Genomic DNA, 18,807 nt, shown 5'->3' on the forward strand with positions numbered 1-18,807 from the left:
CCCAGACTCTTGAATGAGCAATAGATTAGTAAGTTTTAATGAACTGGGAAAAACCCGGGAGGAAATGCATTTGGAGAGGAAATTCATCAGTTCCGTTTTAGATGTGTTAAGAATGAGACCTTAAGAAACCTAATCATTTTTTCAGGGTTGGGAATGGATGACGATACTCAGAAAGAAGTGTAAGGAGGATGTAAGGGAACTATTTCTGAGCCCTGAGAATGCAAACATTCAGGATTATGTATCAGAGAAGTCAGCAAAGGTTACTGATAATAACAGCCAGGAATAGCGGAAGGAATAGCGGAAGGAATAGCGGAAAAGTGTGACTCAGGGAGAAAAAGAACTCAAGGTTTTGGAATAAGAGCAGGTGATCCGCAGGATGGAGGTGTGAAGTATGGTGGGGTACAGAGGGTTCGCACAGAAGCTGTGGGAAGCCAGTTCCAGTGGGTTAATTGTGGGAGCCTTGACAAGTGATTAGGAGGTAGGAAAAGCACAGATACATACAGAACATTCCAGAATGGAAGCTGTGAAGGAGAACAGAACAGTGGCAATAGCTCAGTAGGGATGTGGGCTTACACAGGGTTTTCTTCTGCTTGTTGATGCTTTTGTTTGTGTTTATTTTTTAAAACCTGGGAGAACCACAGTTTCCTATGCTAATAGGAACAGTACAGTAGAGAAAGAGCGAGAGAAAGGCTGAACAAGAGTAGTGTTGCTAGAATAGGATGGTTCCAAGCACCTGTGGGGTTGCCAGCTTTTTGTTTTGTTTTGGTTTGGTTTGGTTTTTTTTGCGGTATGCGGACCGCTCACTGTTGTGGCCTCTCCCGTTGCGGAGCACAGGCTCCGGATGCACAGGCTCAGTGGCCATGGCTCACGGGCCCAGCCGCTCTGCGGCATGTGGGATCCTCCCGGACTGGGGCACGAACCCATGTCCCCTGTATCGGCAGGCGGACTCTCAACCACTGCGCCACCAGGGAAGCCCGGGTTGCTATCTTTGGACAGGATGAGGAAAAACATTTTACTCGCTTTGTGTCTGAGTTGCTCTTTAACATCTGTTTCCTTTACGAAGTGTGAAGTAGGTTTGTCCACTGAATGCGGGAATGAGGGAATGGAAGTAAGTGGAGATGGTTTGAAATTAGCACGGGAATAAACCAGCATGGGATAAATGAACTGGTGGTGAGCACTGTTAAAGGAAAACTTATTCTGACACTGGCTAACACCCTAAGGAAGACTACTGAGAACTTCATCAGGGTTGAGCAGAGTTGTTTCTGAAGTAAGCAGCTGGGGATCTAGGAGTACCTGGCTTGATAAGGGAATGGCTGTGGTTCTCCCAACACTGAGAGGTCCTGCCCCCAGAAAACATTCCAGATCCGGAACGCTGAACTCCACATGGCAGCAGACTCTCATCATTCTTCTAGCTCCGTTACCTACTGAGTGTGTATGCTCAGCATACCCCACCACACACACACATGCACTCTCACACACACACACACACACTGTCACACAGACTCACACACACACTCACACGCACACCCCTTTCAGAGCCAGAGTGCAACTGTGGTCCAAAATCAGTACCAAAGAAAAATAAGTAGTTGAGTAAATGAATTTAGAAATAAAAGCATGCTTAGAATTTATGCTTTTGCTATTTTGAAAAAAAATCCTTGAATGGGTTTTAATTATAAAGAGAAATTTAAGAGCTCAAAGGTTAGTAAAAATGCAAAATGAAATTTTTGTGTTTTCAGACACAGTACTTCTGGTTAAATAAGTCAACTTTGCTTTACTCAACATTGTTTCATAGCAACAAATTCCCCCCACCCCCGCCGACACTTTGGTAAATAATCTGGAATCTTTTAGACATAGAAGCACATAAGGAACAAAAAATTTAATCTGGAAGTAATTGCAATATACAAAACAGGTATGCCTTAAAATTAGCAAATTCTTTGAAAAAAAACAAGTTTGAGGATCTTATAATTAATATTCTCAGCCCTCAAAAAATTATATATCATTTCTAGCAGGTAAACTCAATGAAATCTTGGTTACAACTAGCATGCCTAGGACAGTCTTTGGCACGGAGTAGTCATTCAGTAAAAGTTGTAAAAGCATAAAATTTTCCCTTTGGTATTTATTTTAAACATCTTATTAGGGACAAGTGACTGCTTAGTGTACCAGCCTTCTTCCTATGAGCTTTTACCTTTCCAAATACTGTCTTATTTACATACACAGAAGCTTTGCACAATACATTTTAATATCTACATTTATAAATGGGAAACCAGAGGCTTGGGGTATTGTTAGTATCAGCATTTTCTACACTTACGAAAAACCTACTATAAATAAGCACTGGGCTATTTACATACTTTATTTCAAAGTAGCTCATTTTTACAGCAGTCGTCACATTTCACAGGGGAAAATGAGCCTCAAAGGTCACACTCATAGTAAGTGGAGAAGGTGAAATTCAAACGCAGGTATATCTGTGCCCCAAACACATGTTCTTAGTGTTATTCTATATGAGGTATGTGTGGTTCTCCAAAACATGATCTGTCATAGAAAAATCAGAATTCAGTTAGATATTTTGTTAGAAATGTATCTCTGTGTATGCATTATGTGATTTTAAGTACTGTGTAGATGTGGTGGGAGAAAACGAGATTTCACAAGGAACACAGGTTTTAAGTGAATAGGAATTAATGTTAAAGTATGCTTTGAGAACTGAAACTTTTATGGAGTTTAATGAATATCCCTTAATATAATTATTGCCCACATGTTTACTGCTATTACCACCACTACTACTATTACTAAGCTATTGCTATCCTTGAGTGCCTAATGTAAACCAATGTAGGGGACACGGGTTCGAGCCCTGGTCCGGGAAGATCCCACATGCCGTGCAGCAGCTAAGCCCGTACGCCACAACTACTGAGCCTGCGCTCTAGAGCCCGTGCTCTGCAACAAAGAGAAGCCACTGCAATGAGAAGCCCGTGCACCGCAATGAAGAGTAGCCCCCGCTCACTGCAACTAGAGAAAGCCCGCGCACAGCAACGAAGACCCAACGCAGCCAAAAACAAATAAATAAATAATAAATAAATAAATTTTAAATAAAGAAAAAGGACCAGTGGAACGAAAGTTCCAAAGCAGACCCAATGTAAATAGTCACATGATTCACAACAAAGGAACTAGTGCAGTGCTATGGCAGAAGTGTGGGCTTTTCATTAAAATTAGATGTGGGAAAGAAGAGAATCAGGACCTCAACCTCACACTATACTAAAAAATCAAGTCTAAGTTAATCGTAGGTCCACGTTTGAAAAGTAAAATAATAAAGATTCTAGAAGACAACGTAAGAATATTTTCATGACTTTGTGGTAAAGATTTTTTTAAAATACACCAAAAGCACTGACCGTAAAGAAAAGTTCAAACATCATTAATATTAAGAATTTTACTTCATCAAAAAACACCATTGAGAGAGTAAAATTACAAGTTTCGTAGTGGAAGATGTTTGCAATACACATATTTGACAAAGAACCTGTATCCAGAATACATCTTACTCTTATAAATCAACAACAAATAAAACAGCCAACAGAAATGGATCAAAACCTTTTAATTGGCACGTCTTAAGAGAGGGTAACCCAGTGTCCAAATAAAATGAAAGTGTTCAGTGTCATCAGTCCTCCAGGCGTTACTCATTAAAACCACAATGAGTTAGTATCCCATACTTAGGAGAGTGACTAAAGTTTAAAAACTGCTAGTTGTGGGCAAGGGCATGGAGCCAGGGAACAACCCTCGGAAGTATAAATTGTCAGTTGGTGCAATCACTTTGGAAAATGGTTTGGCCGTATTTATAAATACATACCTCCTGAACTGTCAATTCTGTTTCTAGCTATGAAGTCCCCCAAATGCATACTTTGTCCATCAAAAGACAAGTAGGGGGCTTCCCTGGTGGCGCAGTGGTTGAGAGTCCGCCTGCTGATGCAGGGGACACGGGTTCGTGCCCCGGTCCGGGAAGATCCCACATGCCGCAGAGCGGCTGGGCCCGTGAGCCATGGCCGCTGAGCCTGCGTGTCCGGAGCCTGTGCTCCGCAACGGGAGAGGCCACAACAGTGAGAGGCCCGCGTACCGCAAAAAAACAAACAAAAAACTAAGTATGTATTTTACATTTTAATTGTGGTATTTAATTTCATTTTAATTGTATCGATTCAAATTAAAAGATGAATGTAATTTTACCAAGAATAGTTAATCTGGGGAAAACTAATATTTTAATAGAAATTTAGCATGTATAACATATATAACTATATATACATATATATTTATACATATATAACAAGCTTAAAGGTTTTCTAATGCATATATTATGTATATATTTATTTATTTATTTGTTTGTATAGGTAGGTAGATAGACATAAAGCAAGGCTAAAGGTTTTCTGGTGCATCTGTCCCACATGCCTACTCTGACAGGTAACTGATCTTGCACGCCACTTTGACAGGCTTATGCAGGCAGAGAGCTGGAGGAGCAGCTGCGGTCGGCGTCCAGTGTAGACGAGCTCATGACTCTGCTCTACCCTGAATCCTGGAAAATGTACAAGTGTCAGTTAAGGAAAGGCGGCTGGCAACACAGTAGAGAGCAGGCCAACGCCAATACGAGGACAGAAGGGACTCTAAAGTTGGCCGCAGCACACTACAACCCAGAGATCTTAAAAAGTAAGTACGGGGAAGAGAATATCTAGTCAGCTTCACACGTCCACCCAGGAAAAGCTGTCAGCATTTGTGATACCACTGAATACCTTTAGGGCCGAAAGTAAATAAACCAACAAAATCAAGAATTATTTTCAAACTACAGAATTTTATGACTTCACTCTGAGTGGTTAAGATGATTTCTTGAAAAATAAAGACAGGGAGGTGCGTGCATATCAACACACTGTAATTTTTTTTTTTTAACTGAGGTGATGTCCCATCGGAAAAAATTTTAAAACATACAGATACATTTTACACACTGTACCAGTTTAATCACTTAAACATTCTGCATCATAAAAATAATTGCGCATACATTTTCTTTAGCTTTGGATATAGAAACGTTTAATTTCTAGATCATCCAAAATCACCTTATCAACTGCTACTTGCTTCTGTGTTGCTTCGGGAACTTGCTTGAGAGCAGGACTTTGGTAAAGCTACAGCCACAAAAAAGTATGATGTTGCTCAAAATGCCATAGCGTAAATAGGTGGACACTTTTAAAACGTTAACTCCTTCCTGTTGTTGGATGTTAACTGCTGTAAAGGTTTGAGATTGCAAATTATTTTGAGAACAAAAGCAAACAAGCAAAATGGTTTTATGGTTGAATAGCAGTAGTTTATATCTTTTTTTTCCCCAAAACTTTATTTGAGGGGAAATAGGGGGAAAATAAACTAGAACATTTAAGAAGTACATCATTTTTAATGCAGTCTTTAAAGAGTCAGCAGTGTTATAGGTAAAGCACTGACTCATTGGGAACAGAATTCCAAGAGAGAGCATGAAAGGACTAGATTTTGACTTTCCTAAAAAAGCTTAAGTTCAGGATACATGTCCCAGTTGCTGGAAAATACCCTCTCACTTCAAGTACCTATCACCAGGACACTACCGAGGTTGCCAGATCGCCTGCCTGAAAATGAGTTTTGAATTGAATCCAAAACCAAAGCCGTCCTCTCATTTACATCTCCTTTTAAAAAAGAAAAATTAAACACGTTTATGTTTGCTCTGAGACGTCAAAAATGCTACGTATGATAGCAAATGAGCACGAGTCTCTGTGGGTTTTATAAACATCTGTATATTAAATGTTCATTTTCTTAAGAAAACCAAACATAAGGGCCGTAGAATCAATATTCTATTCTCACTTTGAGAAAGCGTCTGGATGTTAGCTGTTTTTTCTTTTAGAGAATACCTTTAGCTGCTCTGTTAAAGATTATATCCTATTCCAATTCACGGGGCGATGTAGGATCCCATCAACTATTCCTCTAAAGTTATGCATTGTACTTAACTCTTCACTCTGAAATCAAATGTGAGTGGCTTCCAGCTGCTGTGGGTGTCTCCGCCTTGGCGGCTTCCGTGCGACTCACGGCCTTCCCTGTGACCCGACAGGTATCGATACTGAGTGGAGGAAGACCCAGTGCGTGCCGCGGGAAGTGTGCGTGGATGTGGGGAAGGAGTTCGGAGCAGCGACAAACACCTTCTTCAAGCCTCCGTGCGTGTCCGTCTACAGATGCGGCGGCTGCTGCAACAGCGAGGGCCAGCGGTGCACGAACACCAGCGCCAGCTACCTCAGCAAGGCGGTAGGCCGGGCTCTGCGTGAGCCCTGCACCCGGGCGCCTTCATCCCTGCGGCCTTCAGAGGGCCTTAGTCCCGCTCACACTTTCTTGTCTTGTCTCTGGGGAACGAAGTTAACGTCCCAGTAGTTGGTGCTTTCCATGGTAGACCATCACCGAAAGAGTAATTGATGCTTCGTGAACTCTCTTTGCAGAGTGGCATCCAAGCCACGTTTTAAAGGTCAAATAGAAATGCTTATGCCAGTAGCATATTCTGCAGAAAGTAATATTCATTTTAAAAAGATATTAAGATTTAAAAACATGATGCTGTTTTTATATTCAAGCCAAACTCTATCAAAGGCATGGCAGCCTTCTGAGTCTCTTGAAAAGAAAACGCTATCTTTTTCAAAGTTAGAGAAAATAAACATGAGGGATTTTGGAATTAAAATAAATTTTTTTGAATACCTTTAATTGTGTATATTTTAAAATAATTCAGTTCAGCAGTATGACATGGGTCCTAGACAATACTGTTCATTATTATGGTACTTGAGCTGTACTTAATCTTCTTTCACCTCCAAGCTTCACAGAATTTAGGATTACTTTTATAATACATTTATGATGTTGCTGTGATTCATTTTACCTGCTTCCTCCCAATTATCTGCTCATATGAAAAAAAAAATCGGGATTTACCTATGCCATTTTTGAAGTCTGTCTGGTTTCTTGTTGGTGTATGTTTTCACATTTTGTTTGGATTTTTTCGGTAGACTTGATACTTGCGATAATCACAATTCTTATAAGTTCTGATCTGCATAGCAGTGGCTTTAAAATGTGTAACAACGGAGTAGTTTTCATTTTAGCATTTCAAGTTTTTAAAGATGTGCAGAATTTTGGAGTTAAAAGTTTGAAGTCAGTTGGAAAGGAAGTACTTAGTCTTCCGAGTTCCGCTCCGGACACCCGCCTCTGACTCTACACACCCTCTTTCCTCACCTTCTCTTTCTGCCCTTCCTGGTGATTACTCCCGAATCTTTATCTCCAGCTCAGACCTCTCTCGTGGTTTCCGCACAACCAACTCAGCCTCGTGACTCAGCTTTCCCCAGACAGGTCAGAGTCAGCCTGTGTCACGCTGGAGTTACGGCCTGTCTCCCACCTCCACCCACCCTCACAAATAAACAAAAAAGTCAATGAATCTTTTTCTTTTTCCAGCGTTCTCTTAGTAAATGATGCCGTTCTTTTAGTTGGTCAGTCTGATTATTCTTGCTTTCACCAGAAGCCCAGTCAATAATTCCTGTTAACTCTACCTTCCAAACGTCTCTAGAACCCATCTGTGTCTTCATTCTGCTGACTCCACTCTGATCTGGGCTGCATCCGTCAATCACCTGGGGCATGACGCATGGACCAGCCCACTAACTGATGTCATACCTCCTTCCTACTTCCCTCCAATCCCTTTGCCACATTATAAGCAGTGAGTTTTTTCTTTTCTAAATGAGAAATCAGATGCTGCTCAAAACTCTCCTGTAACACTGCCTATTGCGACTGAGCCAGCGTACAGCGAGGGTATTGATAAGCTGGCCTTCTCTGATTGGACTGCCCAGGCTAGCATCTCTTCTGATCGGTTGATACCAACCTTCTAAGTTGTGAAATATTTTGGATGACGCTCCTCTTCAGGTGTCTTCTTTAGTTTAAATCCTTTAACATGGTTTCCTGGGCCCTCCGTGATCTGGCTGCTACTTAAATCTGCAGCTTCAATCGTCTCTGCTCTTTCCCGCAAAAACTGCTTTCCACAAATACCCCAATTCCTTTACTCTTTAAATTATGTCAAAATCTCTTACCTCCAAGTCATTCCAGTACTGCAGCCTGGCTTTGAAACACCTCCTTACACATCACCACCACGTCCCCACTTATCGAGCTGATTTCTACACATCCTTAGGCCTAGACATAAACGTCGCCTTCACAGCATCCTGTCCTGTGCTCCGATAGCACCCTTTATTACCCATACAACATAGCATCATTACCTTATCTGTCTGTCAGATTATCTTATTCCCCAGGCTCTAAACCCCGTGAAAGCAAAGGCTGTGTTTGGTTATTACCATGGGGCATAACAGCGCGGTAGTTGGCACGTAGTGAACACTGGGCGCTAATTAAATACTTAAATAAAAGGGAACAGATTTGGAGTCAAAGGCAGAGTTTCGAATAGGCTGGTTTTGAAGCATCTGAGTGGTATTTAGGTGGAGATACCAGAGGAAGACTGGGCATATAATTCTAGAATTCTACAGCAGTGATTGGATCTCCAGCTATAGACTTGGGAGGAAACCTATTGATGAATGTGGTTTGAAGCCGTTATGTGGTTGCTGCTGCTGAGAGAATTCTTGTATCAGGAGAGAGATCGGAAGCTAATACCCAGGGAAAGCCAAGATTCAGTCGTTGATATCCCACCCATTTCTCCCTTTGATTTTGTAATAGCATGCCCTTCTCCCACCCAAAGAATCCACTCAGATTTATTTTTTAAGGTAAAAGGGATGATTTGAATTTAAATTCAATTAAGCAAATGTGGTAAAGCACCTACTAAGTAGTGTTTATCAAGGAGGTTTACAAACCAAGGAGAACAAGACATGAAATTCCTGATGGCACTGTTTTCATTTGCCCTTGACCTTTTTACTGATTTTGCAGCTTGTAAAAGCTTGCACTCAGGTAACACTCTTTCCTGAGTTTATCTGTTTTTTTATACTTTCAATATAGTATAAATGGGAGCATGTGAAGTTTGCTTTCAAACATAAAAGGAAGTTTCTTACCGATATTTTCTGAAGGGGAAAGAAAAAAGTGTTTTGTTCCAGGAATTCCAGACACATCTTTTGGCAACAAGTCACCAGTTAGAATCACATAACAATGTACCTTAAGTAATGTAAAACCCAAGTTTTTAGTAGAAACTTCCTAGAAAAATTTTATGGGGTTCCATGAAGGACAGGTTATCAGCGTGTGTGAGGAAGCCAGCCGTGAGTTGAAAAGTAAAACCACATGCACTGAGCATTCCAGAGTGAGCTAATCCATAACAACTGCTCCGAAGTCCTTCCCAACTAATATCTAAGTGACTTTGAAAAGTTACACAGATCGGATGTCTTCTTGACCTCTTTCCTAAACATATGCTTTAAGTGTATTTTCTCATGAGAAATTGTACGTTTAAGACACATAACCAAAAAGTAGAAAGTGGATTTTGCAGAATGTAAATTATTTGATGGCCAAAGTAGAAGCAGAAGAAAGTCATCTGTTTTTGAGCCAAACACATGGACAAAAAGTTATTTAAATGTTGGTATTGTTGTTGAATAGTGTCACTGAAGATAGGAATGAAAAGATAGCTGCTAAATCTATGGGCTTTCCTTGGGCATCTTGGAGTTAGAACTGGAGAAACTGTATGTGTTCATTAGTATCAACTGAAGAAGCAGCTCAGTCTGGGCCCTAAACCTCCTTTCCTCGTTCTGACATACATGAACTACATTATTTAAAATTCTGTGTTGCCGTCTTAGAAATAGCTATTCTATGTTTGTGTTATCTTATAAAGAAATCATATGAGCATATAGACTAGCAAAAGCATGCCAGATCATATTGGAGTTCAAGTGTTTCCTAAAATTGTCTTTTACTGCAAAATTCACTTAAACCTAAGTAAAATGTGCAACTCTGGAATGAAACTTAGAAGTATTATTTTGCACTGCCGATAGGGATAGTTCTTCCGTTAATTAAACAGAACACCAGCAGTCTGAAGGATTACTTTATTACATTCATATGTATTTAACAAGTGGAATGCAATTAGTTCTGAATCTTTAGCTAAGTAATATTTGGCAAGCACGGTTGTTGGAAATCAGGTTTTATCCAGATGTGGGAAAAGAACTCTATACCAATACCAGTTATCAGAAGTTAATGCATCTGTTAAACATACCATTTTTTTTCCAACTTAATGTACTGATCATGTCCACAAGTTTTATTCAGTATTTCTAAAACTCCTGAATTGGGATTTTTATTTTAATTGTAGCACTGTATGTACATTTTATTTATAAAAACATGTAAAATGAATTCAATACCAGATGTAAATCTGTTAGGACCTGCTCTCTTCCCAGACCCAAGTTAAGTTCCATAGACCCTTGATAGCTGGCCATGTGGTTAATATACTCAGTTAAAAGGTTAAAATACACCCTCAATTTTTGTCTTTTCCCATGTTTAGGGATTATTTCTTTAAATGTTGTGCAGTTTTTCTGTCTGACTTTGCAGTTATTAGCCATGCTCTCCAGGGGCTACAGATGTGTCTACACTTAATTAACGGACTCAGGGTTGGAATATTTAAATTACATATGGTAGTGAAATATTATTCACTGGAGAGAAACTGGTCATATTTTGAGATAAAAAGTTGTAAAGGAAGGCACTTTTTGTGTCATATTTTTATCCACTCAAACATTCTCTAGAATTTGGTATTAACTGTAATCCAGGATCTTCTCAAAAAGGAAGTTCTACACCTTTTTCTTGGATAGCCTGCAAGAGAAGTAGAACTAGGAATTGTTGTTTTACAACTGTTGCTATGCTGGTGTAAACAACCTATTGTTTCAAAATGTGGCTTTATTTGAAGGCCATTCTTGTTGGTGGGAATGGACTGTTAAATATTCTTATTAAAGAATTCCAGTAGATAGCAAATGGGGACCTGTCTGTTGGAAATGTTTGTCATTTCCTCTTGTTTATTACAGTTTTTACTGACTACACAATCAAAAATTTTTTTCAATTTCCATCTTTGTTTAAATGTCATCTTTATGTAAATTCTTTTGATCTTCTCCAAAACCAGCCACTCTTTTAATAGGCATGTGCTGATAGTATAGCATCAGTCTCCATAGTGAATTTTATTATTATTTAGATGCTTAATTATATACAAGCTAATACCATCTATTGTTCAAGAACAATTCACTTTATGGTATAAAACTATTTTAGGAAAATCATCATGTTCAAAATACCAAGTTATAATTATCATCATCCATTAATGATGGATGATGATACTAAACACATCCATTGGTATTTACTAGGTGCACGTATATACATAGAGTTATTAGCTAAAGCTGAACATAGTACATAAATTTTGCACTCTATGAGTTTAAATTTAAAATAGAGAGTACAATTGTGCACACATTAAAGAACAGAACAATCTGACAAGAATATAAGGATTTTTACTGCATTAAAATATAAAGAATCTATTTATTGTTTCAAAGACTGATGTGTTTGGATAGACCTTAACTCTTTTGAGAGGAAATTATAGTCACTGTGTTGGTTTCAGTCTTTATATAAATGACAAGCACAGATTTCATAAGGGAGTTAAACTGCAGGTTCTTACTTACCAACAGCATTTGTGGTAAACTATTTGCTGTGTTTAAAATTCTAACCTAGTATCATCATACATACACAGAGATCTTTTTCCCCCTAATTCGCTCTCATTGTTAGTTTTGCTTAACTAAAACTAGGGACAAGAGTCATTGATTGATGACTGTTATCTTGAGATGACTGTTGGCTTGAGATGACTGATGACGTATAGGTTCTCAATAAATAGTTCTTGAAAACTGAACAAAGAAAGATTTTAAATAAGTTAAAAAATTGTAATTCCTCTCATGAAGGCTCAACTCAGTTTTAAAGAAGAGGAAGAAGAATCATCCAAACAACACTGCTGTGAAATCACCACCATTATTATCCCTATTTCGTAAATCATGAAACAGCAGCTAAGAGAAGTTAGGTGATTTTCCCAAATCACAGAAGTAGCACAGATGCAGGACTCTAATTAATGTCTGTCTCTTTTTAAGACTAGGATCTTGGTTATTCTTATATCTCTAGTAGAAAAGGGAAGTTGCCAGTTATTTGAAAAGTTTATTTATTTAGGGAAGCATGTGAGTTTATAATGTGATTCTAATTATTAATATTTCTCAGCTCAAAAAAAGTTTACATTTTCTGAGCATACTATCTAATTAGGAAAAAGGGCTATAGACATTCTTAGTAACATAGGGATTAAATATAGCAATATAAAATTCACAAATTGGTCTGTAAAAAAGAAAATGGAATTTATTATACTTATTAAAAATGAGTAGAAACTGTATTTAATCACTTTAAATGAAAAAAAAGTCAGTCAATACTCACATTTAAAGCTAGTGCAGAAAGGAGGTGGGAAATGAGAGCGGCTCCTTTAATGTGTGACAGCAGCTGGCACTGGCACCATTACATCTTACTGTCCACACATACAGCACATCTCAGTAGGTGTTTCTAATTCTTCTGAAGTCAACAGATGAATAAAACTCAATTATCAAAAATCTTTTTCCCTTTAATATTGGTCAAAAGCATCTTTCTCTGGACCCTTAAATTTTTTCCACACTGACACAGTCAATTAGAAAGTTAAGGAAACTGCATGAAAATCTCAGGTCAAAATTTGGAGGTGGAAGGTGTGTTTCAAAGAGAAGAAAAGGGTTTTTACTTTAATCTTCAGCCTGTTTCTTCCTTTTGATCAAATTAACTGAATTGAGCTGTCAAATTGCCTACTTGGACTCAAACGAGAGACATTTCTATGACATCAATAATTAAATATTTATTTTCCTTAATTAGAAATAATTTTTCTCTCAAACTGCACCACAGTTTTAATGCCTATGAAAAATCTTCAACTTACAGGAAAAAAACAGTTCTCTGAACAGTGATTCGTTTTTTCAGTGCCTCTTTACCTGTCCCTTTATCCTTTTAGTCAGTGTATTCACCAACACGAATCCCTTCCACCCTTTGAAAGTATAGCGCCAGGCTTATTTTACCAGGAAGATGCCTCTTAATATGCATTTTACTGATCTCCATCTCACTAGAACATTCTTCGAAGCCCTAGTTCCTGAATACACACCTGGTGCTTTGGGGCAGGTCCTGAATGGGGACACTGTCCACCCAGGAATGGCCGAAATCTGTCCGCGATCACTGTTACCACTCACTGTGGTCTCTTTCCCCTTTGGAAACCATGCCAGGGTGGAACCTGGAATGGCAGCAGTCATTGAAAGGAAAGATGCCGCTGAGGTCTGGGGGTGGGAAAGCATCATTCACTCTTCTACAATAGCTGTTATCTCATAGTGCCTTATCCCTCGCCATCAGGCCCTGTTCTGCCTTGTGTCACTTGAGACGATGCCAGATCTTGCAGTGGTTATTACACGCATTCTGTAAGCAGAAATGCCTTCGTGGCCTGACCCGTCTGATCCCTTTCTTTCCAATCGCATGAGGCCACCCTTCTTGTTTCTTCATTCCCACCTGCTCCAGACCTCAGACTCACTCTGGTACCCAGTTATCGCCACTCAGTCCTTATCGCGCTTGAAGACCTTTGACCCTGTGACCACACCCACCTTCATGAGGCTCTCCTCTCTTTGTTGTTTTTTTGTTTGTTTGTTTGTTTTTGCGGTTCGCGGGCCTCTCACCGTTGTGGCCTCTCCCGTTGCGGAGTACAGGCTCCGGACGCGCAGGCTCAGCGGCCATGGCTCACGGGCCTAGCCGCTCCGCGGCATGTGGGATCCTCCCGGACCGGGGCACGAACCCGCGTCCCCTGAATCGGCAGGCGGACTCTCAACCACTGCGCCACCAGGGAAGCCCTCCTCTCTTTCTTTTGCTTCCCTTGGCTTAACAGTTCCCCTCCTGGTTCTCCATGGAGGGTCAGACTTCTTCCCAAACATATTCACTGGTTCACGTGCCTTTTTTCACCCCTTATACGTTCCTGTTGCCCAGGTTTCTATTATTAGGCGTGTTCTGTTTTCATTCAGAATGAGCTCACCAAGTATTCTCATCAATGCCCAAGAATTTAATTCCAACTTTAATACCAGTGGCCTTTAAGGGGCTCTCCTAAGCTCTAAGTACATATATCTAATTGCCAGTTAAACATAAATTCTTAGGTTTTTCTGAGCTGACCTGTACATCTTTCTATCATTTCCACTATGGCAGAGTTTAATTAAGTAATTTATAAATATATAAATGTGAAAATGAAATAAGCAATTCTAAACCACTTTATATTTCTTCTATAATGCTGGTTCTTAATGTAGGGTCGAGAGATGTCATAAGAAGTAGAAAAACTGTAGTATATATAGATAGTACAGAATTCTCTCTCTTAAAATAGTTATCCATTGTGCAAAAGATTTCTGCCAGTGTGACATTTTACCTAATAAAAGGCTTTCATCCAAACTGCATAAACAAATGTCTTTTTAGAGAAGAAACTGGTCAAAATGATAATACTGGGATACATTGAGGCCATATGTTGAGATTATCTACATAGAGTAGAAAGTATTCTGGAACACATCTAGAATCTTGAGAATATATGCAAATAATAGTAACTCACGTCTACACAGCAATCAAAATGCATATCATATACGTTAGCTTACACAATTTTTAAAACAGTCCCATGAATTAATGGGTCAAATGTTACCCTGAATTTACTGGTTGTTAAAGAAATATACAGCTTCAAGAAGTTAAATGACCTTTCCAAGTTCACATAACTTACAAGTGGGGTTGCCAATAAAGGTGCCCTGTCTTGTGCCCATTCCTCCTAAGGCACTTAGGCTAAGAAAGTAGCTGAAGTTTTACGTGAATATATAAGAAATACATTTCAAGTGAAGAAAATGTGCATTTATAATTGAGATATTTCTATATTTCATTCTTCAAAATTCATTTCAGTGAATCTCCCGGTAGGCATGGGCAGAATGGGCAACTAAGTCTATTCCCTAAATATCTGCAGTAATCTTCAACTGTTGGCATGAAATTACAGCAAAGGGTGGAATCACAAGGCTCCGGGGTGTGTTGTCTTTTTTAGCACTACACAAATGTCTGTAAAGGTAGCAAACAACACATGGTTTAACTACAATTAAATTACTATGAACTGATCTTATCAAGCAGGTAATGGTCAGGATTTCACTTTCACCATTATTACTGATCATAATTTAGATTTTAAGAATCTTTGGAATTTAAATCCTCTTAGTTTTACTTAATCACTAATTTATTTGTATATTCAACTTAAAACATTGTTTTTGTGGAAGGAAGAGGAAAAGCTGAAGTTCTCCACTAATGAGGCATTCAGAATGAGGTTTTAAACGAAATGTTAAGACTCTAATCCACCATCATGTATAATGTCCTACCCTGTTTCACACTTATATTCAAATAATGCCTTCGTCAAAATAGCAGAAACGATCCTTTACTAATGAATGTATTTATTTTTCTTTTAAACATAATAAATTCATAAGATATCTCAGATAAATGTAAAACTACTTTGAGGTTGAAGTTTAATTTGGAATGAAAGTCAGTTTTACATCTATGTATTTTATGTCTGTGTATTCAATTTACATAAAATAGGACTTAACCAAACATTTCAAGGTTGTGTGACCAATAGATTTGCTCTTACATCACAAAGATATTTATATCAGTGCCATTTTTTTAAACCCCTGGAATAATCTAGGACTCTGAAACAATCCTTTTTTCCTTGAACATGTTGGTCTGTCACATCTCTGCTCTGTAGTCATTAGTTGGTTATCAAAATTCTAATATGCTTTATAATAGTGACATGAGATAAGCATATGGACTGTTTACTATTCTGATAAAGGATACTTATTAGACGCAAAACAGTTTTTACGTTGTAATCATAAAAAACTTTAGCATCCTGCATGCATTATGCAGCAGTACCTAATCGTGAAGAGTTAATCTCACTCTTTTTGGACTCCAACATGTACCATAAAAATGCTTTATAGCATCTATATAATTTTTCTTCTTTTGTCCCTTCTTTGTAGTTGTTTGAAATTACAGTACCTCTCTCTCAAGGCCCCAAACCAGTAACAATCAGTTTTGCCAATCACACTTCCTGCCGATGCATGTCTAAGCTGGATGTTTACAGACAAGTCCATTCAATTATTAGACGTTCCCTGCCAGCAACACTACCACAGTGAGTATGAATTAAATCTATTTTTTTCTTCATCCTCTACTAATATAAAATTATTTCCAAGTAAACACAGTTGATTGAAAGAATTTTTGTGAAATTTGCGATAATATACTTCTGCATCAAATAAAAAGAAGACATTCAACATTCATGAAATCAACTGTGCAAATTCATAGACGATGCTAAAACTAAAAAGATTTGAGCCTAAGATTTTTGGTCCAAAACAAAAAGTAAATATAAATACCTTATTTTCCATCTCTTAGCATTCAGTTGCCTCTCTTCAATCTCAATTAGTTTTTCTCTGTATATCGATTCATATTTTTTATTTCAGCAAGGATTGAATACTGAAATTTTGATTAATACTTGAAATAATTTTTCTTAATATTACTTCAAATTAACAATCAAAGTAACATTTGTTATTCAAATTTTTTTTGCATCCTATTTTTTAGTTTGGTATATGGCAACATATGCTTCATTAGATCTTATAAAGGGCCTGGATAGAGCATCACGTATTGCCTCTATGAACAGTTTATAATGAATCATCACGCACTGCCATCTGAGACGTAGGAACTTTTTGCCCCCAGGTTAGGATGTAGCTCTTTGTTCTTTAGTATAGCCAGGGAATATGGAATGGGCGTGTAAATAAACCTTAGATAATTCCAACATTTGTAACAAAAGTATAAATAAATTGATGGGTAAACATATACATTTACCAAAAACCTTTTTAGAAACCTTTCATTTTCGTGGGCTTGACAATAAAAGTGATGGGCTAATAGCAGTTTTCCCTGTTGGAGCTCTTTGTGCTGCTTTACTTAGTGTGACAGGTAGGAGGCGTTACCTTTCCAGGGACACCGTAGGAAAAACTCAAGGATAGCCTAATTTGACTGACAGAAAGAAAAAATCTTATAGGCATCTGTGAATAAATTCACACTGATGCAAGTGGAGACAACGGCCCCCTGAAGTAGTAGGTGCGATTTCATTTACGCAGCCCTGGGAGCTCTATTCACCTGTATCCCTTGGCAACTCATCCATTCTAAGCACTTCAGTTGTTACCTCTGTATTGATGGTTTCCAGAATTACAGTTCAAGATCTGACCATATTGATGACTTATAATATTTTATTAAGTCCCTTTTATATAGCTGTGTTTATTATTATATTAGACGTAATAGGTACAAAGTCAAAGATTTATTAAGTCCGTTTATTTACCTCTACATTATTCACAGTAATGGCCTTTCATATTCTTTGAGGCCTTGAAATCACGCAGTTGTCATTAATTCCGTCTTTCCCTTATATCACACCCAAAAGCTATTGATTATTTTGGGGGAGAAGGGAGATATCTGCTCCAACGTAAACTTATTATTCATTTCCAACACTGTCACCCTGATCCACTTCATTCTGCATGGATTTCTGATTTAATGCAGTGGTTTCAATACTAGCTTTCTTGTGTCAAATGTGTCTCCAACTGCTGTATAATGTCACAAGTAAGCTTTCAAAGGCATCATTTCATTCATCTGACCAGAAACTGTCAGTGACTTCCAACTTCTCAAAGAATTGGGCACCGATTTTCCACCTCTGTCTTCTGGTGTCAGCCTTCCTTTCTTGTTTTGCTTCTCATTCTTCACCAAGTCTGTGTTTCACAAAGTCTGGTTCCCTAAATACCACGCTTATTTCCTGCTCTGTAACTGTTTCTATTCTGACCTGGCTTAAAATAAATTAACTTTCTTTTCTGCCTTTCCAAAGCCGTATCCATTTCTCAGAGTTCAGGTAAAGGTCTTTCTGCTGCCTTTGTCGTGTCCAAATACCACAGTCACCTTTGCTTCGTGAATTCCCATAGCAATTACTATACTTACTTTATCCTTGCATGGGTTGTTTAGGGGTCTGTAACTGTTGCATGTGAACCTGGATCACGAGAGTATTTCAGGTAGGCTTATGTCTTCTGTAATGTCCAGCTAATAACGCTTAAAAATAATTGAGCTGTTAACTACTTTCAGGCCCTAACACACATTGTCTCATTTAACACTGACAAAAGCATCTGTGAAGTTGGTGGTACGTAGCCTTATTTTACAGTTGAAGTTGGTAATCACGCTCCAAACTTGGGAGCTAAACAAGTATACTACACTCATCAACAAATGCTTCTTAAATAAATAACGTATTTATCTGTATATATCTCATAGCATTTGTGTATTTTACTCATACTTTCATCATTACTTATTCTTCTAACTACTATACTGTATGCTGTTGGAGGTCAAGAAGAGACAAATGTTTGAGCAAAGAGAGCTTGGGTCTTAGTAAGCAGAGCTGAGTTAGGTCTGCCATTAATTAGCGTTTTAACATTGGGTATTTCATGTCTCTGAACCTCAGTTTGTTTATGTGTAAAATGTAAAGATGATTGAAGGAAATACTGAATGTTTCCGCAGTGCTGAGTATAGTGTCCAGCATCTAAGAGATAGTCATTAAAGGGTAGATTTATTATTACCGTTAAGATTCATGTTGGATTCATTTCCTTGTCTCTTGTGTTTTTCAGTGTGTTTCACTGTGTACAATAAGAAATGTATTTTATATTCCAAGCCAGTGGGCACATAACTATGTGTATATGTAATATCCATCTATGTATG

The 18,807-nt window shown here is 38.3% G+C and overlaps 1 protein-coding gene across 1 annotated transcript in view; it reads left to right on the forward strand.

Moving 5' to 3' along the window:
- Positions 1-18,807, forward strand: part of VEGFC (vascular endothelial growth factor C) — a 79,697-nt gene that overhangs the window by 43,757 nt on the left and 17,133 nt on the right. The window contains exons 2-4 of the mRNA XM_032618230.1: positions 4,464-4,677; positions 6,089-6,279; positions 16,047-16,198. Coding sequence (XP_032474121.1) covers positions 4,464-4,677; positions 6,089-6,279; positions 16,047-16,198 — 557 coding nt within the window. The remainder of the gene's footprint in view (positions 1-4,463; positions 4,678-6,088; positions 6,280-16,046; positions 16,199-18,807) is intronic.

This window comes from Phocoena sinus, chromosome 21 (genome assembly GCF_008692025.1).
Source record: "Phocoena sinus isolate mPhoSin1 chromosome 21, mPhoSin1.pri, whole genome shotgun sequence".
Taxonomy (NCBI): domain Eukaryota; kingdom Metazoa; phylum Chordata; class Mammalia; order Artiodactyla; family Phocoenidae; genus Phocoena; species Phocoena sinus.